Source organism: Mastigoproctus giganteus, chromosome 2 (genome assembly GCF_048544385.1).
Source record: "Mastigoproctus giganteus isolate SK-2022 chromosome 2, ASM4854438v1, whole genome shotgun sequence".
Taxonomy (NCBI): Eukaryota; Metazoa; Arthropoda; class Arachnida; order Uropygi; family Thelyphonidae; genus Mastigoproctus; species Mastigoproctus giganteus.
Genome location: NC_143576.1, coordinates 41,382,866 through 41,407,951, shown reverse-complemented (window position 1 = coordinate 41,407,951; position 25,086 = coordinate 41,382,866). Strand labels below are relative to the sequence as shown.

At 39.8% G+C, this 25,086-nt stretch overlaps 1 protein-coding gene across 1 annotated transcript in view; it reads right to left on the bottom strand.

Moving 5' to 3' along the window:
• Sik3 (Salt-inducible kinase 3) overlaps window positions 1-25,086 on the bottom strand; it is a 474,358-nt gene that overhangs the window by 211,529 nt on the left and 237,743 nt on the right. Inside the window, exon 7 of the mRNA XM_090388735.1 lies at window positions 6,968-7,200. Coding sequence (XP_090244861.1) covers window positions 6,968-7,200 — 233 coding nt within the window. The remainder of the gene's footprint in view (window positions 1-6,967; window positions 7,201-25,086) is intronic.

The window sequence follows — 25,086 nt, the reverse complement described above, 5'->3', positions numbered from 1 at the left end:
AAAATGGAAGAAAGCAACTGCTCGCCAAGGTCTGTTTGGGGAAAGTCAGGCTCAGCTGGCAAAGAGATGGAGCAGACAGTTAATAAAAATCCTATTGTAAGGTAAATTACTACCACTTTTATATTGGTATAAACTGAAACAGGTCTGGTTGCCAACAAGGAGAGCAATTCCTCCAAGGGTAGTCCTATTCCTACATGTGACAGTAAGAAAAGGTTATCATTTGCCTTTATGAATCTTTCCTGTATCTTTGGCATTATGATGGGGGTCCACAACAATTCCAATATAAGGAATTTAGCCACCATTTTGGCTTGGCAGATCTGTCAGTTGGTTCTGAAGTGTTGAGGGCTTGCCTGCCTTGGCCTTATCTTTTTTTTTTGGGGGGGGAGTACAAGTCGGGTATCAAAAATTGACCTTATGTGCATTCTATGAACATTATGTTTTATTGACTGTATTGCTTGTTTATCTAGTAATACATGCCAGAAGTTTTGCTGTTTTTTAACTCTGTTTCTTTTGTTACAGAGCTGAATGTGTGACAGAGTAAAATTGGATAAAGATGAATATAAAATCACAGATAAAGATGAATATCGAATCACAGATAAAGATGAATATCGAATCACGGATAAAGATGAATATCGAATCACGGATAAAGATGAATATCGATCCATTATCAAATTCCTGTTTTTGCAAGGCAAAAACAGCGAAGAGATGTCTAAAGTGTATGGGGGATATCTTCCATCGTATGATGTAAAATATTAGTGGAGACAGTTCAAGTGTGGCAGGGAGAGAGTACAAGATGAGGAAAGAAGTGGATGGCTATCCACATCATACACTGCTGAATTTATGAACAGTTGATCCTCAATGATCCCTGATAACAATTAAACAGATGGATAGTTGCTGAGGCTGAGATAAACTATTGAGAGCATAATTCACAATGATTTGAATATGAATAAGAACTCAGCATGATGGATTCCTTGCTTGCCCACATGTTTTCATAAAGAAAAAAAGGCAGGCCTGATCTGTTGAATTGAATGCCATGTGTGACAGTGATCCTGACCTGTCGACTGGTGACCATGAATGAATCATGGATAGATCATTTTGACCCAGAAACAAAACAAGGTTCAAAACAATGGAAGCATCTATCATCAACAACTCCCAAAAAGGGCAGAATGCCACCATCTGCAGGGAAGGTGTTCTTGACATTTTTCTGGGATGAGTTTGCCGGTATTCTCACAGATTACTTGGAGAAGGATACCACTGTCAATGTAAATGCACATTACTATAGCAACTTACTGAAGCAATTACATGTGAGAATTAAGGAAAAGCAATGTGAAATGCTCAGCAAAAGCATCTTTTTGCTTCATGACAATGCACCAGCCCACACTGCTATCACACTACAGATCTAGGACTTCATATACTGCCCCCTTCTGACTTCTTTCTCTTTCTGCAGCTGAAATCATTTTTGAATGGAAAGCATTTTTTGGCAATGCAGAGATTATTTCTGTGACAGACGCATAGTTTCAAGAGCAAAGTGAGACCGTCTACAAAAATGACACAAGGAAGTGGCACAAAAGATGGTAGAAATGTGTTGCTTTGGGTGGTGACTACATAGAGGAGTGATATATGTTCCAAATCTCTACCTCCTGGGACATGTAGAACATGGTTAGTGGGAAAACGTTTTGATATCCCCCCTCACAGGGAAACTATCCTGTGTCCCTTTCTTCCTCTGCAAAGAGTTCAAAGACTGAAATGTCTGTTATCCCCCTCACCCTGCCATCCATACTTCAGGTTTTTATATGATTTTTTCTGCTCCTTTATTTTGCTACCAGTGGAGTATTAGATGGTACAGATATAGGAGTGGCAGCTTATTGGTCCTTCTGTGCAACTTTTTGTGAGCTTAGTAAGTAATGTGCAATTAAAAGGGCGCCTCCATAGCCAGGTGGGCAGGAGCAGCAGTGCGTAGCACACGCTTCTTGATTAGACCGGGGTTTGAGCCCATGACCACCAAATACAGAGGATGGCCACCGCATATCCCCGGAGCAATATGGCCTTAGTTGCTAATACTCCTAAAAACCAAACAACAGCAGCAGCAATTAAAAGAAAATTACTCTTTTGGCAAGACAGTCATTTTGGGGTAACAAGGAGATGTTCCAGGGGAACATCTCCTTGTTACCTTCTGAGTGTATGCAGGTTCATTGGTATTTGAAAGATTCACTGCTTTTCTTGCTTCATGGTAGTTCAAGGGTAGTTCAATAAAGAATCGCCCTGAACTAGCTGCATAGGAGCTAGCCTGTTGATACTTGGCACAAGTTTTAGTCCTCTACATAGCCACCGTGCAGATTTACACATTTTCCCCCATCGATGGATGACCATATTTTTGGCACCTAAAACATCACAAACAGAGCAGGAATGTTAAAGTCTTATAAGACTCTTCATATACCCCATTTTAATGGAAATCAGCAGTTTAGGGGCATTAAATGTAAGTAATAATAATAAGAACCCTAGCTGGGACTAGTCATCTCTACTTCTTCATAGATATCGGCTATCACTCCTCGGGCTCTTAATTTTGCTGGTACGAGGGTGGTTCAATAAAGAATCGCCCTGATCTAGCTACAGAGGTGCTAGCCTGTTGATTCTTGGCACAGGTTTTAGTTCTTCTCTACACAGCCACCGTGCAGATTTACACATTTTTCCCATTGATGGATGAGGCTATGAATACCGTTTTTGTAGAAGTGGTGAGGTTGGTCTTTGAACCATGACTCTGTTGCAGAAATGAGTGTCTCATCATCAGGGAAGTGGATTGTTATTGTTATTTGGTTTTTTTTTTAGGAGCATTAGCAACTAAGGCCATATTGCTCCGGGAAAATGCGGTGGTCATTCTCTGACCTTTCCGCATCCTTCGTATTTGGTGGTGACGGGCTCGAACCCCAGTCTAATCAAGAAGCGTGTGCTACGCACTGTTGCTCCTTCTCACCTGGCTACGGAGACGCCCAGGGAAGTGGGTCCCCCGAAGAAATGATTTGAGGGAAGACAAGAAGAAGTCCGATGGTGCAAGATCAGGTGAGTAGGCTGGATGGGACAGTATTTCATATCCACAAGTGACCACTTATGTTACTGCAATTTCAGAAGTATGAACTGGGGCATTGCCTTGAAGAATTCTCACACCTTTGGACAGCATGCCATGCCTACATGTTTTGATTTTCTCCTGTAATTTTCTGAGTAAGTTGGCATAATAGGCACCTGTAATTGTTTTACCTTTCGGCAGGTAATCAGTCATTATTATGTCTTTCTCATTCTAAAACACTGTAAGCAAGACCTTTCCTGCTGACGCTTGGAACCTTGCCTTCTTGGGGGAGGGAACTGTGATGTCGCCATTCCATGCACTGCTTTTTATTTTCAGGGTTGAAATGTTGTATCCAACTTTCATCCTGAGTGATTAGATGAGAGAAAAAGTCCTCCTCATTTTTTTGGCACAGGGCTAACAACTCTTGCGATTTTCGTTGTCGATCGGTCTTCTGGAAACTAGTCAATAATCGGGGAATCCATCTTGCACTCAATTTCCGTAAATGGAGTTGGTCATGAAGGACTGTTTCAACAGAGCCCACACTAATCTTCACCTCCTGGGACAATTCACGCACAGATATCTGGCGATCTTCCATGGTTAATGACTCCACTTTTCTGATCGTGCTGTCATCAATAGTTGAATGGGGACGATCTGGAATGGGCTCATATTCTTCTGATGTCCGACCACACCTAAACTGTCTATGCCAGTGCTTCAACGCCATAGGATGGGGCTTCATCCTTATATACAGCAATAATCTCCTGGTGGATTTCTTTAGGAGATATCCCCTTCAAGAACAGATACTGTATTACAGCTCTGGCTTCAACTTTGTCCATAATGCTACTTCATCACATGTTCAGCTGTGTAAGAGATAAACAAATTAAGACACACGGCTAAAATTTTACACCTTTAATACAGAGATATGTATGATGCTACACACAAAATATCACGACTCTGCGATATATGTGGAAGTAGGTGAGGGTGATTCTTTATTGAACCACCCTCGTATGTTCAGCTCTGCCTTAAGTCTGTATTTCTTTTTCTTCCTTCCTGACATGCTTGTGAGTATCCAGAGTGCTCTCCTTAGCAGTTAATGCCTGTGCGTTATGTGGTTGAACATGATATTTTGTGGTCCTTTGCACCATATCGAGCACTTTCAAGGGTTCAATGAAAGGCCATTAGTAATAGTAAATGTTCATATTTTTGGCACTTAAAGATCGAATTAGAGGACACTGATGAATTAAATATCTAGTAGGAAGAAGATTCCCATCTACTACAGATGAACACCCATTTTGCAGCTTTCACTCCTTGAATTTTTAGTTCTGAACAGATTTTCTCTTCAGACTTCAAGGAGATCCCATTCTGAGATAATGCCTTGGGATGAATTCAGTGTCTTGTCGAGTGTAACTACGATTAGCATTTCCAAAATGGATGTAGCTCAGAAAAGCTGTTCTGAATGTTTGTCACTTCTGGTCTCTATGAAGATGTTGCCTGAACAAAGCCACATGACTGATTTAGAGCAGCCTTCCAAACCATTCTAAATAAAGAAGGGTGAAATTTTAATCTTCTCAAAAGTAGAATATATAAAGAGTTGTAGTAGCAAATGATGCAAGAAAGCAAGATTATATAACATCAGCTAGAAAAAAAAAAGAAAAAAAACCACTACACACTTCTCCCGTCCATATCGTTCAAGAATTTTTCTAATTCTTCCTTGAATTAATTCAAATCATCCATTCCTACCACAACAGATGGAAGCCTGTTCCAACAATCAACCACCTACTGGCCAAAGGAAAACTTCCCCACATCATCTATCCTGCAACCATCCTTCAACTTAAATTTATGCCCTCTCATGAGTGTAGTCTCAGAAATAGGAAGAATTCTATTCACATTCAGCTTACTCAGTCCAATCAAGGACTTAAACACCTCAATCAGATCACCATGCAGATTCCTAGTCGCCTGAAGCCTTTCTAGATAAGTACCTTTCATTTTCATTCCCTTCGCCAATCTGGTTGCACTTTTCTGCACCTGTTCAAGCAGTTCTACATCCTTCCTAAAGTGAGGCCTCCAGATCAGTATACAATTCTCAAGATGTGGCCTGATGATGGCTTTGTACAAGGGATAATCACCTCCTTATTCCTCCTAGTAAAGTTTCTGTATATCACTGAAAAAAACCCCATGATCTGATCTAGTGGCATGTCTGCACTGCTCAGAGAATTTCATATTTGATTTTATTAGGTATAGAAGTATTGGATCTGATATTTCTTCAGTTTGATGTCTCTTTGATGAAGTGACATTATCTGGGTCACTGACTGAGTTTTCTAGTAGGGACCTTGTTGTCCCAGAAGAAGAGTTTACATTACCAGGATTTGAGTTATTTTATTTGTTTCAGTGCCTGGGCTTCCCACTACAAAGCCCAAGGAGACACCCACCACCTGGAAAGCAATAAATGCACTTAGAAATGGAATGGCAGGGCTACCTTCACAAAGTACTAAGGTACAGATGTGGGAAACCACTGGTGGCACCTTCCACAAAACACTATGCCACTATGCATCTATTGGGATGGAGGGAAATCAAGGTGTAAAGAATTATAAGACTTGCTGAGGGTCCTCATGGGACAAGCAAATACATGGGCTGTGTTAGGGTTACCAAAAATAAAAACAAGTGTATGTATACTTGCTTGTACACCAATGCTAGGATTATGCTAAACAAATTTAAATGAATCTGAAATATTGGTTAAGTCATAAAATGTAGATAGGATACTGAAAACATAATCCCACTCTGATAAAAGATACAGAATTTGAACACGGAGAGTACAATGCATACAAAAAGGACAGGATGGAGGGAAGGAAGAGTTATGCTCCTGATTAAGAATAAATAGAATCTAAGGCTGTGCACCCAATCGATGTAGGTAGCCAGTGCATGCTAAGTCAATTTAGTGTGAGATAAATACTGGGAAAACAAAAATGAGAGAGTATAAGTATGTTAGTCCAGGAAGCTCTGGCGACCCTGGCGGAGACAAACCAGAGAATAATGGGCAGACTGGCTACCTCCTAGTGGTGTGTGCGGGCAATGTGGAGTGCCACTAGGGGCCCTGCGGCCAAATGCCAGGACACACAACAGAACCTAACGCAATATGTCATATACAACACACAACACTTTTCTAGCATTTACAGTAGTACTGTATTCCTTCACAGCGAACATATGGCGCAGATGTGGGAAACCACAGGTGGCGCCTGACTCTAATACTATGCACACTATGTGATGAGTAAAATGAACAGCTATATAAACAAATAGTGAGCTGGAAAACTAGAACATCACATAATGGGGATTTTAACTTTCCAATGCTCTTGATCTGATTACAATGATCTGCATTTTAAGAAAATTTCTCTGATGTTTTACTGATGTAAGAAATGTGAACTAAATTTTTAATAGAAAAATTTGAAAGTTACTTGAAATTTGCTCTCTTACATCAAAATTTTTTGAACTAGTGCAATTTAAAAATTGCACAAAGCAATTTTTTTCTTTGCAAAGAAAAAAATTGGTGCAATTTAAAAATTGCACTAGCTCAATCACTACCACTGTTCTTCAATTCTCCTGAACTTACCTATGATATGCAATGGACGTAGTGCTAATGCTAGTGAACAACGTTTTTTGTTTGATATTACCATAAGAAACAAATAACATAACTGCTTTCCTATATTCAAAAATGAAATTAAAATTTCCAATTGAAATAAATTATAACTGGAATTTTCTATTAAAATAAATTTCGATAATACTTTTTGATAATGAAATGTCCAGCATAGTCCATTACATTTCACATTAAGTGACTATTTAAAAAATCTGAAAAGAAACTTTTTATAAAAAAAAAATAATAATAATAAATAAATAATAATAATAAAAAAAACTGACCTCAAGCACTTGTTCTCTGGTCACACCTGGCAGTTGTGTTACAAAGTCTATCACAATATCACTAACTGCTTCAACATCTTCAACAGCATTAACCAGACTGTACCGATTAAGTAACTGTTCAAATTCTAAATCCGGGCCATCTTGTTGAAGCCACCTATGCCTCAGGATTTGATCAACACTTAGCCGCCTCTCCGGATCCACGATCAGCATATGCCGAATAAGATGTTCACATTCTAGATTATTAAATTTTTTAATCTGTAATTAGTTTTTAACTAAATAAAGAGACAGATAGAAACCTGAAGCATATTCACTGGATTAACAAATATAAAAAAACACTTAAATATTCTCTGTTATATTTAGCTTTCCACGAAATAAATTTACTTATACGATTGAAAGTCCAGATATTATAAAAGTACAAAGAAGATAAGAAAATGGACATAATGAACAAATTTTGCAAAATATGAAATGGAAAATTTTATTACTAACTTTATGAAATTGATATTATTAGTAATGTGTACATTTCTATTATTTCAAGGTTATTTGACCATACAAGTGTAACTAATGAGTTGGTGTGTGTTTTATAAGCTTGCTTCATCTGCCACTACTAATACTTTAAACAGATAAAATAATAAACATCGAAAAATTCAGAGTAACAGAGATATTTATAAATAATTAGTCATAAATTGCCTCTGGCTTCCTGTTATGATGAACACACATTTTTTTGTCTATAACTTCTATGCTATTATACACTCAATAAAGATTATTTATTTATTTCATTTATACCATTGCTTTATACAAAGGGATAACCATTTCCTTGTCTTTGCAAAATTTCTGTATATTATTGACAGAACTCCATGAGCTATCCTTGCAGCTACACCTGCACTGCTCGAACTTCATGTCAGACAGTACGAATTACTGCTGCTCATACGTATTATTATTATTATTAGCTATATAAAGGAGAGAAAGAGAGAAGTAGAATCACCAAGAAAGAGAAGAATGATGATATCCAGCTCAGGACTCTGGGTGTGCCAAGCCCATACTTACCAGATATGAGCCCCTGGACCTTACCATTTATCAATGTTAAAATTCAACTACCACTTCTCAGCCCATCTATGAAATTTTTCTACACCTTGTTGCAGTACTATGCCTCGATTCCTGTTACTAACCAATTAATCACCCTGCCACCCTTTGCATTAACTCCAAACTTAAACAAGCCTGATATGCCTTCATATTGAAAATAATAAGGAATCCAGCAGTGAATCCTGAGGTGGCTTCACTAATAACATTAGTCCAGGAAGAGCTTTTTTAATCATCCCTTTATCTATAGCAGGAACTCATCCCTAATGTCACACTGCTCAAATTTGAACAGTATCAGAAGCTTTCTGAAATCTAAGTATATGATTTTAAAAATTATAATTTTGCATGCAGTTCCTTTGTCATAGTATCCAATAGGACTGGTCATACAAGATCTCCCCCTTAAGAAATCAATCCTGTGACTGCCATATAACTTCATTCCTATCTAGCTGGCCCTGCATTACTTCTTTAATCACTGACTCTGATATCTTTCCCTGAAAGAGAAGTCAAGTTCACAGGTCAGCAAGTTCACTTCGCCCTTTGATTTCCTTTTGTGAATAGGGGAGACATTTGCACATGATCAATTTTTGGAACCCCTCCCCCTAAATCCAAGGATGCTCTCATAACTATACTGTATTGTAACTGTATAGTTATGGTTTATAACTATAGCTAATGTTTTATTTTTTCTTTTAATATAATTGGATAGATCCTAACTGCCCAGATGCCTCATTTACCTATATATTCAACAATTTTTCTTCACTGTCCTCTCAGTTGTAACAAAAATATTTTGCCTCAAGTGTTAGAATTTGATATATTTCTGGAATTCCCATCCATAAAACTTCATGTGTAGATGCAAAATACTTATTCAGGTTATGAATAACCTGAACAGGATCATCAACAGTTATGCCATTCATATCTCTACAGGGATGGGATACACTTAAATAGAAAGGGTGCAAGAATGTTTGCTGATGCTATCGAGGCAATGTTAGGTGGGTCGGAAAACTGCTAGATTGGGGGGGATACAAGGACTAATAGATTAACAGTAGCCACTGGCAGAGGTGAAAGTGATTCTTGCACTGCTTCTATTGGAATGAGCCGCAGCCTGGAAAATAAGATGCAGGATATTTCAGAGACTGCTGGGAATCATTGGGGTACAAGTAAACACATGGGTTGTGTTAGGGTAGCTAAGAAAAAGAACAGGTGCATGTATACTTGTGTGTACACCAATGCTAGGAGTTTAGTAAATAAATTTGATGAATTTGAGGTATTGCTCAAAACATCAAAGGCAGATATTGTGGGGATTTCAGAGACGTGGTGTCACACAGATATAAGAAATGCAGAACTGGAATTTGGGGAGTACAATGTCTACAGAAAGGATAGACAGGATAGGAAGGGAGGAGGGGTTATGCTATTAGTTAAAAAACACATAAAATCCAAGGAAGTGAAGCCAGTCGACATCGCTGGACAGTGCAGTGTCGAGTCAGTTTGGTGTGACATAAGCATTGGGAGATCAAAATTGAGAGTAGGAGTGTGCTATAGGCCTAATGACTCTGATGAGTATAATAAGAAACTGTTCGGAGAAATAGAGTGGGCCAGTAAATCAGAGAGTCTTATAATGGGGGATTTTAATTTCCCAGATATTGACTGGAATTTGGGGGCTGGTCACTCACACAGTAGCAAGGCTTTTGTGGATTTATTGGATGATTGTTTTCTACATCAGCATGTTCGGGAGGCAACTAGAGGGAGTAATACTCTTGATTTGATTATCAGTAGTGATTCTTCATGCATTAAGAATCTGCAGATAAATGAACCACTTGGTGGCAGTGATCACAGTGTGCTGAAGTGGGAGTTACTCAAAGAGGTAACTACCATTAGGGGTAAAGGGAAGGGGTATTGCTTTCGTAAAGGCGACTACAATGGACTGAGACAGTATTTAAACTCTATACAGTGGGATCAACTGATGATATTGCCAACAGCAAATTCAAAATGGGAAGCATTCAAAGAACTTATCGTGGAAGCTACTAGGCTTTACATACCAACTAAGAAATATTGTTCAAGGTTTAGGCCTAAATGGTTTTCAGATGAACTAATGAGGCATATGGCAGAGAAGAAAAATGCATGGGATACATACAAATTAACACGTGACACGGACGCCTATGATAGATACAAGTTGATCTGTAACCAAGTTACAAAGGAGGTTAGGCAGGCGAAGGCAGATTACGAGAGATCCTTGGCAAGGGATGCGAAGAAAAACAGCAAAGAGTTCTTTACTTATGTAAACTCTAGAAGGAAGGGGATGAATCAGATTGGTCCACTTGAGATCGATGGGTCAACTGTTGATGACCCTGCTGGGGTAGCTAACAAACTAAATGAATATTTTGCATCGACATTCACACATGAGGAGTTATTCAGCGAGGGGAATGCCAGAGGTGTATTCAACTCTAGCAGTAAGCTAGAGAATCTTGTAATAACTGAGAGAAAAGTGGAGGAGAAATTGTTGAAGATAAACACAAGAAAGGCACCTGGGGTGGATGGGATCTATCCAGTTATATTAAAGGAGGCAGCAAAGGAGGTAAGCAAACCCTTAGCCATAATTATGAGAGCTTCCTTGGACTCAGGGGAGGTACCCATTGACTGGAGATGTGCAAATGTGACCCCAATTCACAAAGGGGGATCAAAGGCTGACACAAGTAATTATAGACCTGTGAGTTTAACTTCTGTTCCCGGAAAATTAATGGAGGCACTGGTGAAAGAAGCACTGCAGGATCATCTAGACAAGACTTCAGTTATAGCTAGGACACAGCATGGTTTTGTTAAGGGGAAGTCTTGCCTGACCAATTTGATTGGATACTATGATGCAGTCACAAAAGAACTGGATGCAGGGAATAACTTTGATATTATATACTTGGATCTTAGAAAGGCTTTTGATACTGTTGCACATGGAAGACTGCTGCACAAATTGGAGCAGTGTGGCATTGGAGGCAAGTTGCTGCTATGGATAAAGGGGTGGTTGAGGGGGAGAAGACAGAGAGTGGTAATCAATGGACACTGCTCATCGTGGACTAATGTTATTAGTGGAGTCCCTCAGGGTTCAGTATTGGGGCCTTTATTGTTTTCTGTATTTATAAATGATATTGATGATGGTATATCAGGCTTAATGTCCAAGTTTGCAGATGATACGAAGGTTGGCAGGGTTGTCAAGGACACTACTGACACTATGCTGCTGCAACAGGATTTGGAAAGGTTGAGCAGATGAGCTTCGAGGTGGCAAATGAAGTTTAACATTGACAAATGTAAAGTACTACATATGGGAAACAGCAACCCCAGAGGAACGTATCAACTCTGTGGTACTACACTGACAGTGGTAGAGAATGAAAGGGACCTGGGGGTGGTGGTGCAGGCAGATATGAAGTTCTCTTAGCAGTGCAGACGAGCTGCAAGAGTAGCTCATGGTGTATTGTCAATGATATATAGGAATTTTTCTAGCAGGGATAAGGAGGTGATTATTCCCTTGTATAAGGCAATGGTCAGGCCACACCTAGAGTACTGTATACAGGCCTGGAGGCCTCATTTCAGGAAGGATGTAGAGCTGCTGGAACGAGTACAGAGAAGGGCAACTAGATTGGTGAATGGGACAAAGGGGTTCTCTTACGAAGAAAGGCTTAAGTTTTGCAAATTACAGTGTCTGGAAACTAGGCACCAGCGGGGTGATCTGATAGAGGTGTACAAAGCCTTGAATGGTTTGAGCATGCTCAATGCTGATGGGATTCTTCCTCTAGCTCAGAAAAATCACCTGAGAGGGCATAAATTCAAATTGAGGAAAGACAGATGTAGGATAGACGTGCGGCAATTTGCCTTTAGCCAGCGGGTGGTTGGAACAGACTTCCATCCCTTGTCGTGGAAGTTGATAGCCTAAATAAGTTTAAGGCTCAGCTGGACAGGTATTTCGAACGAACAGAGGGGTGAAGTGGAAGTGGTTATTTTTATTTATTTATGTTACTTTTTTTTTTTTTTTTTTTTGGCGGATGCTACATAAGCTTGCTTTCTTGCATCAAATGCCTCTACTAATGCTAATGCTAATATCCAGTAGTCTGGCCTTATTCATTCCTTTCCCCTCTAGTTTTGACATAAACAAAGAGTGTTTACTACTTTTCTTTGCTTAATTTAACACTACAAATAAAACAGTTTTTAACAAGTACAGGTCACTGTTGAACAAAAGCCGAGAATTAGGGTTGAATTTGAAAGTGTCTGCAATTCTGCCCAGACACGATAGGAGGGAGTATATGATGAGAGCCTTGTCGATCAATTCGGCCCTGGAAAGATTGTGCAAGGCTCAAGGGGTAGAATTTTTTTCAGCCTGGACTGTACTTGTTAACAGGAGAGATTGCTTCTACAGGGATGGGATACACTTAAATAGAAAGGGTGCAAGAATATTTGCTGATGCTATCGAGGCAGTGTTAGGTGGGTCGGAAAACTGCTAGCTTGGGGGGAGACAAAGACCAATAGATTGACAGTAGCCACTGGCAGAGGTGAAAGAGATTCTTGCACTGCTTCTATTAGAATGAGCAGAAGCCTGAAAAACAAGATGCATGGTATTTCAGAGACTGCTGGGAGCCATTGCGGTACAAGTAAACACATGGGTTGTGTTAGGGTAGCTAAGAATAGAAACAGGTGCAGGTATACTTGCGTGTACACCAATGTTAGGAGTTTAGTAAATAAATTTGATGAATTTGAGGTATTGCTCAAAACATCAAAGGCAGATATTGTTGGGATATCAGAGACGTGGTGTCACACAGATATAAGGGATGCAGAACTGCAATTTGGGGAGTACAACGTCTACAGAAAGGATAGACAGGATAGGAAGGGAGGAGGGGTTATGTTATTAGTTAAGAAACACATAAAAACCAAGGAAGTGAAGCCAGTCGACATCGCTGGATAGTGCAGTGTCGAGTCAGTTTGGTGTGACATAAACATTGGGAGATCAAAATTGAGAGTAGGAGTGTACTATAGGCCTAATGACTCTGATGAGTATAATAAGGAAGTGTACAGGGAAATAGAGTGGGCCAGTAAATCAGAGTGTCTTATAATGGGAGATTTTAATTTCCCAGATATTGACTGGAATTTGGGGGCTGGTTACTCACACACTAGCAGGACTTTTGTGGATTTATTGGATGATTGTTTTCTACATCAGCATGTTCGGGAGGCAACTAGAGGGAGTAATACTCTTGATTTGATTATCAGCAGTGATTCTTCATGCATTAAGAATCTGCAGATAAATGAACCACTAGGTGGCAGTGATCACAGTGTGCTGAAGTGGGAGTTACTCAAAGAGGTAACTACCATTAGGGGTAAAGGGAAGGGTTATTGCTTCCGTAAAGGCGACTACGATGGACTGAGACAGTATTTAAATTCTATACAGTGGGACCAACTGATGATGTTACCAACAGCAAATTCAAAATGGGAAGCATTCAAAGAACTTATCTTGGAAGCTACTAGGCTTTACATACCAACTAAGAAATATTGTTCAAGGTTTAGGCCAAAATGGATGTCAGATGAACTAATGAGGCATATGGCAGAGAAGAAAAATGCATGGGATACATACAAATTAACACATAACACAGAAGCCTATGATAGATACAAGTTGATATGCAACCAAGTTACAAAGGAGGTTAGGCAGGCGAAGGTAGATTACGAGAAATCCTTGGCAAGGGATGCAAAGAAAAACAGCAAAGAGTTCTTTACTTATGTAAACTCTAGAAGGAAGGGGATGAATCAGATTGGTCCACTTGATATTGATGGGTCAAGTGTTGATGATCCTGCTCAGGTAGCTAACAAACTAAATGAATATTTTGCATTGACATTCACACATGAGGAGTTATTCAGCGAGGGGAATGCCAGAGGTGTATTCAACTCTAGCAGTAAGCTACAGAATCTTGAAATAACTGGGAGTAAAGTGGAGGAGAAACTGTTGAAGATAAACACAAGAAAGGCACCCGGGGTGGATGGGATCTATCCAGTTATATTAAAGGAGGCAGCAAAGGAAGTAAGCAAACCCTTAGCCATAATTATGAGAGCTTCCTTGGACTCAGGGGAGGTACCCATAGACTGGAAATGTGCTAATGTGTCCCCAATTCACAAAGGAGGATCAAAGGCTGACACAAGTAATTATAGACCTGTGAGCTTAACTTCTGTTCCAGGAAAATTAATGGAGGCACTGGTTAAAGAAGCACTGCAGGATCATTTAGACAAGACTTCAGTTATAGCTCAGACACAGCATGGTTTTGTTAAGGGGAAGTCTTGCCTGACCAACTTGATTGGATACTATGATGCAGTCACAAAAGAACTGGATGCAGGGAATAACTTTGATATTATATACTTGGATCTTAGAAAGGCTTTTGATACTGTTGCACATGGAAAACTGCTACACAAATTGGAGCAGTGTGACATTGGAGGCAAATTGCTGCTATGGATAAAGGGGTGGTTGAGGGGGAGAAGACAGAGAGTGGTAATCAATGGACACTGCTCATCGTGGACTGATGTTATTAGTGGAGTCCCTCACGGCTCAGTGTTGGGTCCATTATTGTTTTCTGTATTTATAAATGATATTGATGATGGTATATCGGGCTTAATGTCCAAGTTTGCAGACGATACAAAGGTTGGCAGGGTTGTCAAGGACACTACTGACACTATGCTGCTGCAACAGGATCTGGAAAGGTTGAGCAGATGGGCTGAGAGGTGGCAAATGAAGTTTAACATTGATAAATGTAAAGTACTACACATGGGAAACAGCAACCCCAGAGCAACGTATCAACTCTGTGGTACTACACTGACAGTGGTAGAGAATGAAAGGGACTTGGGGGTGGTTGTGCAGGCAGATATGAAGTTCTCTGAGCAGTGCAGACGGGCTGCAAGAGTAGCTCATGGAGTATTGTCAATGATATACAGGAAATTTTCCAGCAGGGATAAGGAGGTGATTATTCCATTGTATAAGGCGATGGTCAAGCCACACCTAGAGTACTGTATACAGGTCTGGAGACCTCATTTCAAGAAGGATGTAGAGCTGCTGGAACGAGTACAGAGAGGGGCAACAAGATTAGTGAATGGAACAAAGGGGTGCTCTTACGAAGAAAGGCTTAAGTTTTGCAAATTACAGTGTCTGGAGACTAGGCACCAGCGAGGTGATCTGATAGAGGTGTATAAAGCCTTGAATGGTTTAACCGTGCTCAATGCTGATGGGATTTTTCCTCTAGCTCAGAAAAATCACCTGAGAGGGCATAAATTCAAATTGAGGAAAGACAGATGTAGGATAGACGTGCGGAAATTTGCCTTTAGCCAACGGGTGGTTGGTTGGTGGAACAGACTTCCATCCCTTGTGGTGGAGGTTGATAGCCTAAATAAGTTTAAGGCTCAGCTGGACAGGTATTTTGAACAAACAGAGGGGTGAAGTGGAAGTGGGTTTTTTTTTTTTTTTTTTTTGGCTGATGCTGCATAAGCTTGCTTTCTTGCATCAAATGCCTCTACTAATGCTAATGCTAACAGGCTGAGACAGTTTCAGTACCTTTCTAAAAGCAGCATCCCTTCCCTTTACCCTTGACAGTAGTCGAGAAAAGAAATGATAGAAGTTTCAATGGAAAGGAATGATATGATAGGAGAACAAAGTATTTACAGGAAATGAAATAAAAATAATAAGAAATTAAATGAAACTTACAGTTTATACTTAAGAACTCTGTATCAGGAGTAATTTTACATGCAGACAATGTAGAAAATTTTACATGCAGAAGAAACAATTATCAGTTGTTCCAGTGATGATGAAAATGGCAGGGGGGGGGAATTGTTACTAATATTAAATTATATTTTCAGCAAGTACTATTGATGAAAATGGTGTTTTACAAGTAATTACTAACACTTGAATTTTTAAAAACATTTCTCACTTGAAATAAGGTTTATGTTTCTTAAAACTCAATTAAAATGTAATATCTATTTTCTAATTCCCAAAGGTTAGAAAACAGATATTACATCTATTTCATATCTTTAAATTCAAGTACAGCCATTGGCTTTTGTGCACCAGCAAAAAAAAGTATTTTGCTACTCCCATAGATTTCAATCCAGTGTTTTGTTTCAATTGTGCTCTGTTAATTTCCCAATTGTTAGCCTTAACGTATTCCAATATTAACTCACTGGTGAAAGTAATTAATGCAATGAACCCACATGTTGAACCTACTTTCCCATTTCAGATAATGAGAACCACTGATTTGCTCATGTGAAAAGGGTTCAGGGAACTAGCTGGCCAAGTAATGCTTTTTAAATATTAAAAATCTTGTACATTAGATTGAAATAAAACTTCAGGGATTTATTGCTAGCCTTTACAGTATTGCTCATTACTCCCTTTTGATCCAGCTATTAACAATTGTTTTTAGCTCTTTTGTTTTTGGGAAATAGGGAGATGAGAAACAAAGACATCTGTGATGCTTAAACCCAAGTGGTTGTATGCACACATACAAAGACAGCCCATGTGATTTGTTCTTTATCAGTCCATATTTTGGTAATTCACAGATTTGTTGGTATAGAAACACTGTGTTAAAGATTCTAAATACACCATTCCCCCTCCAAAAAAAGTATCAGGATACATGTCAGTTTCACAGTGATGCTGCTACCACCTACTTCAATGACATATCTGTTCCTCTTTGGCTACTATATAACATTCCACCCTCCATGGTAGGTTTCCAGGAATGAATGTGAGACTGTGGTACGTATAGCCTTCCATTCCTCCTACAGAACAGTGGCCAGTTGAGCTACTGATGGAATGTATTGATCTTGCAGTATGGCATGGGATTTTAATCTGTTGAAACAAACATGAGTATGTACCCAAGAACTGCCACATTGTGGGGAGCACGGCATTGTCCAAAATGTTCAGGTTTGTGGTTCTCTGCGTAACCATCAAAGGTCTTAGGCCATACCATGACAGGCAGTCACACAGCATAACCTCGCCGCCTCCTCCACATCTACAGGCAACCTACCCATCGGAATGAATAGGGTGCAGTGAGATTTGTCGCTCCAGAAACCAATTCACACTGCTTTCTGGACCAAATATGGAATCCACTGCATGATGCAAAGCAAGACTGCTGATTGCTGCTGCTGCTGCTGCTTTCTCATGAAAATTGAAGTTGTGAAGCTCTGTACATATGGGTTTGTACAAACTTTAATCCCTGTTCATGCTTTGCAGGGATGTCTTATAAGATTGTCATACTATCACCTCATGTGGAGTGAGCTTACATGGTTCTTTTAAATGGAAATGTAATAGTGGTAGACCCATTACATCACAACATCACTGACTGTTGATTTTGGATGGCGTAAGTCAGTGGTAGCTCACATTACACATGTCACTTGTGGCCCTTATGACACTTGCTAGCGGCACACCTCTCAGTGTTAAAAAAAAAAATATATATATATATATATGAAAACAAGTTGTAATGCTCATCAGAAATTAGATTTATAAGTAGTAATTTTTTTTATTAAATAATAATCCATTTAGTGTTGTACAACATCATGCATTTAAAGATCTAATCTAAATATTGTTACCTGGCTACTGCCCTCTCAAAGGAAACAAAAATCAAATCAAAATCTGAAGAATTAATTACATAAAAAGCTGTAACTTTAAATGAAGATAAGTAGAGCACCTTGCAATGAAACAGTTAAAACAACATGTATTCATGCCAGGTAATGCTTAATTTCTTGATGCTGCTGAGTGTGGAACTGTTACCAAGAGTTACAACAAGCATGTAATTGAAAGTGCAGTTCAGAAGATCAAGAACAAGTAGCAGTAGTAATGGAGGCATATGATGCAAGAAAGCAAGTACATGAGCTTACATAGCATCAGCCAAAAAAAAAAAAAACACAACAATTTCATGCATCCATTCCCTCTAAATGTTTCCCCAGTCCCTCTATGAATTTATTTAAGCTTTCAACTTCCACAACAACAGATGGAAATTTATTCCAGCAATTAACCACCCGCTGGCTAAAGGCAAATTTCTACACATCTATTCTGCAACTGCCTTTCCACAATTTCAATTTATGTTCCTTCAGGTTTATAATCTGAGCAAGCGGAAGAAATCCATCAGAATTCAGAGTGTTCAACCCATTCAACGTCTTATACACCTCAATCAGATCACCTCACAGGTGCTTAGTCAACAGCCGCTGCAATTTGCAGAACTTAAGCCTTTCTTGATAAGAGAACCCCTCCATTCCCCTCACCAATCTTGTTGCCCTTGTCTGTACACGCTCAAGAAACTCCACATCCTTCCTAAAATGATGCCTCCAGACCATTTTCACATCTCCACTCCATGAGGACCTTCCCTGAGTCCAAGGATGCTCTCATAATTATGGCTAAGGGTTTGCTTACTTTCTTTGCCACAGGATAGATCTCATCCACCCCAGGTGCCTTTCTTATGCTTAACTTCAACAATTTCTCCTCCACTTTGCTCTCAGTTATGTACGCAGTACTCAAGATTTCACCTGACCACTGCCTTATACAAATGGATAATCACCTCCTTTTCCCTACTAGCAAAATTCCTGTATATCATTGACAATATCCCATGACCTGCCCAGGCAGCCTGTCTGCATTGCTCAGAAAATTTCATATCTGACTGCACAATTACTTCCAGATCCTTTTCATTTTCTACCACACAGTTTGTACATTTCTCTGGTGTTACTTCTACTCATATGCAGTACTTTGCATTTGTCAATATTAAACTTCAGTTGCCACTTCTCAGCATATCTGCCCAAATTTTCAAGATTCTGTTGCAGTAGCACACCGCCATTACTGTCATTAACAATCATGCCAACCTTTGTATCATCTGAAAACTTCGACATTAAGCATGATATATCACTGATAAATATATACAAAACAATAGTAGGCCCAACACTGAACCCTGGGGGACTCCACTAATAATGCAAGAAAGCAAGCATATATAGCATCAGCCAAAAAAAATACACCCATCCTATTTCACCAATCCATTGACTCCAAATGTTTGTCTAGTTCTGCCCTGAACTTATTTCAGTTGTTGACCTCCACTACAACAGATTGAAGTTTGTTCCAACTGTCAACCACCTGCTGACTAAAGGCGAATTTGTGCAATCTATTCTTCAACTGTCTTTCCTCAATTTGAATTTATGCCCCCTCAGGTGAGTAATCTGAGCAAGAGGAGGAATCCCATTAGCACTGAGCTTGCTAAATCCATTCAAGGCCTTATACACCTCAATTAGATCACCTTGCAAGTGCCTAGTCTCCAGAAGCTGCAATTTACAGAACTTAAGTCTTTCTTGGTAACACGAACCCTTTGTTCCACTCACCAATCTCATTGTCCTTTTCTGTACTCATTCTAGCAGCTCTACATCTTTCCTAAAATGAGACCTCCAGACCGGTATACAGTACTCAAGGTATGTCCTGACCATCGCCTTATACAAGGGGACAATCACCCCCTTATCCCTGCTAGCAATTTTCCTGTATATCACTGACAAGACCCCATGACCTACTCTGGCAGCCTTTTTGCACTGCTCAGAAAACTTCACATCTAAATGCACAATTACCCCCAGGTCCTCTTCATTCTCCACTACCCTGAGTGTAGTACCACCCAGTTGATACATTACTCTGGGGTTACTGCTACCCATATGCAGTATAATCTCAGCCCGTCGGCTCAACTTTTCCAGATCCTGTTACAATCGTATACTATCATTACTGCCATTAACAACCCTGACAACCTTTGTATCGATTGCAAACTTAGACATTAACCCTGATATACCTTCATCGATATCATCGATAAATACCGAAAACAACAACGGGCCCAACACCAAACCCTAGGGTACTCCACTTTCAAAATTAGCCCACGAAGAGCAGTGTCCATTGATAACCACTCTCTGTCTTCTCCCACTCAACCATCCTTTTACCATTGTAACAACTTACCCTTAATGCCATACTGCTCCAATTTGAACAGTAGTCTTCCATGTGCCACAGTATCAAAAGCTTTTCTAAAATCCAAGTATATGATATCAAAATTATTCTTTGCATCCAGTTCCTTTGTGACCACATCATAGTATCCAATCAAATTTGACAGACAAGACTTCCCCTTAACAAATCCATGTTGTATCTGAACTATAACTACAGTGTTGTCTAGATGATCCTGCTTCGCTTCCTTAACCAGTGACTCCATTATTTTTCCCTGGAACAGAAGTTAGACTAACAAGTCTGTAATTACCTGTGTCACCCTTTGTGATTTGGGGACACATTTGCACATCTCCACTCCATGAGGACCTTCCCTGAGTCCAAGGATGCTCTCATAATTATGGCTAAGGGTTTGCTTACTTTCTTTGCCACCGGATAGATCTCATCCACCCCAGGTGCCTTTCTTATGCTTAACTTCAACAATTTCTCCTCCACTTTGCTCTCAGTTATAACAAAATCATTAAGCACCCTTTTACAGTTTGATAAACTTCTGTCATTTCCTCCCTTAATAACTCCTCATGTGTGAATGTAGATGAAATGAAAAATATGCATTCAGATTAACAGCTAGCTGAGCAGGATAATCAACAGTCAAACCATTGATATCAAGTGGACCAATCTGATTCATCCCCTTCCTTCTAGAGTTTATATAAGTAAAGAAGTCCTTGCTGTTTTTCTTAGCATCATTTGCCAAAGATTTCTCGTAATCTGCCTTCATTTGCCTAACATCCTTTGTGAATTGCTTACAGACTAGCTTATATCTGCCATAGGCTTCTGTGTTACTTGATAATTTATATGCATCCAATGCATTTTTCTTTATTTCCACAAGTCTTATTAGTTCATCTGACATCCATTTAGGCCTAAACCTTGAACAATATTTCTTAACTTAATCGGTATGAAAAGCCTAGTAGCTTCCACGATTAGTTCCTTGAAAAGCTTCCCACTCAGAATTTGCTGTTTGTGCACGATCAGTTGGCTCCACTGTACAGAATTTAAAAACTGTCTCAGATCATTGTAGTCACCTTTATGGAAGCAAAAACCCTTCCCTTTACCACAATGGTAATTATGTTCTGCTGTGAAGCCAAAGAACCAGCAACTGACAAATGCAAAAAGTTAAGGAGAAAATCAGACAGCTGCAAGGCCTTAAAACTCACTAGTTTATAGATGCTTCTCATAATGGTTGAACTTGCTTACACAACATCTTATACCTAAGACAGTCATCAAAACAAGTGGTGAAAGTCCAGAACTATTTCAAAAACTGCCAACTTTACAGTTAAACAGCATGACATGGCCTGCTTATACCTGAACAGCAAGTATAAGCAGGTCATGTCATGTCGTTGGCACTAATGATATTAAGAGTAGGAGACCGGCGGAATTACTTAACAAGTACAGGTCACTATTGACAAAAAGCCGTGAATTAGGGCTGAATTTGAAAGTGTCTGCAATTCTGCCCAGACACGATAGGAGGGAGTATATGATGAGAGCCCTGTCGATCAATTCGGCCCTGGAAGGATTGTGCACGGCTCAAAGGGTAGAATTTTTTTCAGCCTGGTCTGTACTTGTTAACAGGAGAGACTGCTTCTACAGGGATGGGATGCACTTAAATAGAAAGGGTGCAAGAATGTTTGCTGATGCTATCGAGGCAGTGTTAGGTGGGTCGGAAAACTGCTAGATTGGGGGATACAAGGACTAATAGATTAACAGTAGCCACTGGCAGAGGTGAAAGTGATTATTGCACTGCTTCCGACTGGAATGAGCCGCAGCCTGGAAAATAAGATGCAGGATATTTCAGAGACTGCTGGGAATCATTGGGGTACAAATAAACACATAGGTTGTGTTAGGGTAGCTAAGAAAAAGAACAGGTGCATGTATACTTGCGTGTACACCAATGTTAGGAGTTTAGTAAATAAATTTGATGAATTTGAGGTATTGCTCAAAACATCAAAGACAGATATTGTGGGGATTTCAGAGACGTGGTGTCACACAAATATAAGGAATGCAGAACTGGAATTTGGGGAGTACAATGTCTACAGAAAGGATAGACAGGGTAGGAAGGGAGGAGGGATTATGCTATTAGTTAAGAAACACATGAAATCCAAGGAAGTGAAGCCAGTCGACATCGCTGGACAGTGCAGTGTCGAGTCAGTTTGGTGTGACATAAGCATTGGGAGATCAACATTGAGAGTAGAAGTGTGCTATAGGCCTAATGACTCTGATGAGTATAATAAGAAACTGTATAGGGAAATAGAGTGGGCCAGTAAATCAGAGAGTCTTATAATGGGGGATTTTAATTTCACAGATATTGATTGGAATTTGTGGGTTGGTCACTTACACACTAGCAAGGCTTTTTTGGATGATTGTTTTCTACATCAGCATGTTCGGGAGGCAACTAGAGGGAGAAATACTCTTGATCTGATTATCAGTAGTGATAATTATGTAAACTCTAGCAAGAAGGGGATGAATCAGATTGGTCCACTTGATATCGATGGGTCAACTGTTGATGATCCTGCTCAGGTAGCTAACAAACTGAACGAATATTTTGCATCCACATTCACACATGAGGAGTTATTCCGCAAGGGGAATGCTAGAGGTGTATTCAACTCTGGCAGTAAGCTAGAGAATCTTGTAATAACTGAGAGTAAAGTGGAGGAGAAATTGTTGAAGATAAATACAAGAAAGGCACCTGGGGTGGATGGGATCTATCCAGTTATATTAAAGGAGGCAGCAAAGGAAGTAAGCAAACCCTTAGCCATAATTATCAGAGCTTCCTTGGACTCAGGGGAAGTACCCATGGACTAGAGATGTGCAAATGTGACCCCAATTCACAAAGGAGGATCAAAGGGCGACACAAGTAATTATAGACCTGTGAGTTTAACTTCTGTTCCAGGTAAATTAATGGAGGCACTGGTTAAAGAAGCACTGCAGGATCATCTAGACAAGACTTCAGTTATAGCTCAGACACAGCACGGTTTTGTTAAGGGGAAGTCTTGCTTGACCAATTTGATTGGATACTATGATGCAGTCACAAAAGAACTGGATGCAGGGAATAACTTTGATATTATATACTTGGATCTTAGAAAGGCTTTTGATACTGTTGCACATGGAAGACTGCTGCACAAATTGGAGCAGTGTGGCATTGGAGGCAAATTGCTGCTATGGATAAAGGGGTGGTTGAGGGGGAGAAGACAGAGAGTGGTAATCAATGGACACTGCTCATCGAGGACTAATGTTATTAGTGGAGTCCCTCGGGTTCAGTATTGGATCCATTATTGTTTTCTGTTTTTATAAATGATATTGATGATGGTTTATCAAGCTTAATGTCCAAGTTTGCAGATGATACGAAGGTTGGCAGGGTTGTCAAGGACACTACTGACACTATGCTACTGCAACAGGATCTGGAAAAGTTGAGCAGATGGGCTGAGAGGTGGCAAATGAAGTTTAACATTGACCAATGTAAAGTACTACATTTGGGAAACAGCAACCCCAGAGCAACGTATCAACTCTGTGGTACTACACTGACAGTGGTAGAGAATGAAAGGGAGCTGGGGGTAATTGTGTAGGCAGATATGAAGTTTTCTGAGGAGTGCAGACGGGCTGCAAGAGTAGCTCATGGTGTACTGTCGATGATGTACATGAATTTTTCTAGCAGGGATAAGGAGGTGATTATTCCCTTGTATAAGGCAATGGTCAGACCGCACCTACCGTACTGTATACAGGTCTGGAGGCCTCATTTCAAGAAGGATGTAGAGATGCTGGAATGAGTACAGAGAAGGGCAACAAGATTAGTGAATGGAACAAAGGGGTGCTCTTACGAAGAAAGGCTTAAGTTTTGCAAATTACAGTGTCTGGAGACTAGGCACCGGCAAGGTGATCTGATAGAGGTGTATAAAGCCTTGAATGGTTTGAGCATGCTCAATGCTGATGGGATTCTTCCTCTTGCTCAGAATAATCACCTGAGAGGGCATAAATTCAAATTCAGAAAAGACAGATGTAGGATAGATGTGAGGAAATTTGCCTTTAGCCAGTGGGTGGTTGGTTGGTGGAATAGACTTCCATCCCTTGTCTTGGAAGTTGATAGCCTAAATAAGTTTACGGCTCAGCTGGACAGGTATTTCGAACGAACCGAGGGGTGAAGTGGAAGTGGTTATTTTTTATTTATTTATTTATTTTATTTATTGGCTGATGCTGCATAAGCTTGCTTTCTTGCATCAAATGCCTCTACTAATGCTAATGCCATGCTGTTTAAATGTAAATGCAGAATGTACTGCAAGCTCCAATATTAACCCTGCAACCCTTCTCCAACAGAACATGCCTCCTCTATCATTTCCTAAACTGTACTACCCCAGCAGCATTAAATGCAATCTCTACCATTTGAGATATCTTTACTAAATCCTTCCCCTCACATATCTTATTCAATATACATTTTTTTTATATCCCTGGGGTAGCTTACTATTCTCTTTCCCTTCTAGTATAACCTGTCTACCTTCCCCCGTTGCTACTATTTCCCCAATTCCTTTCCTTATTGGGCTTTCCTGCTATAGCCCGAGGGTTGTGATAGGAGGCCATCAGACCATGTCTTAATTTTAAGAGGGTTCACCTGTCATGATAAGGACAGCAGCCAGCCAACAGATTTATGCATGACAATTGCTGGGTGGTTGCAAAGAAGCCAGTCATACAAAAAACATACATTACTGGTTTTGCACAGGTGCAGGTTTGAGAAAATCCTTAGGAACTGGTGCAAACAAAGCTATGCATGCATACATACATGCCTACTAATATGGTACATAGTCTTTCAAGCCTCAGCTGTCAGGTGATGCAAGGAGGAACAGTTCGCTCACTTGCATTGATGATTTTCTATGCATATAACAGGTCATTGTTTTAGAGGATTCAGAAAACTAAGATGAAAGTGACACTAAGATTGCCTGCTTAATTAATGATTACAATTTATATAAGAGGTGTAAAGGTCTATGATTACATGATCCAACTGTTCTTGAAGTCACACTCTTTAACAAGGTGCAGTTACACTGGTGATGTGTGCTCAGTCTCTCAA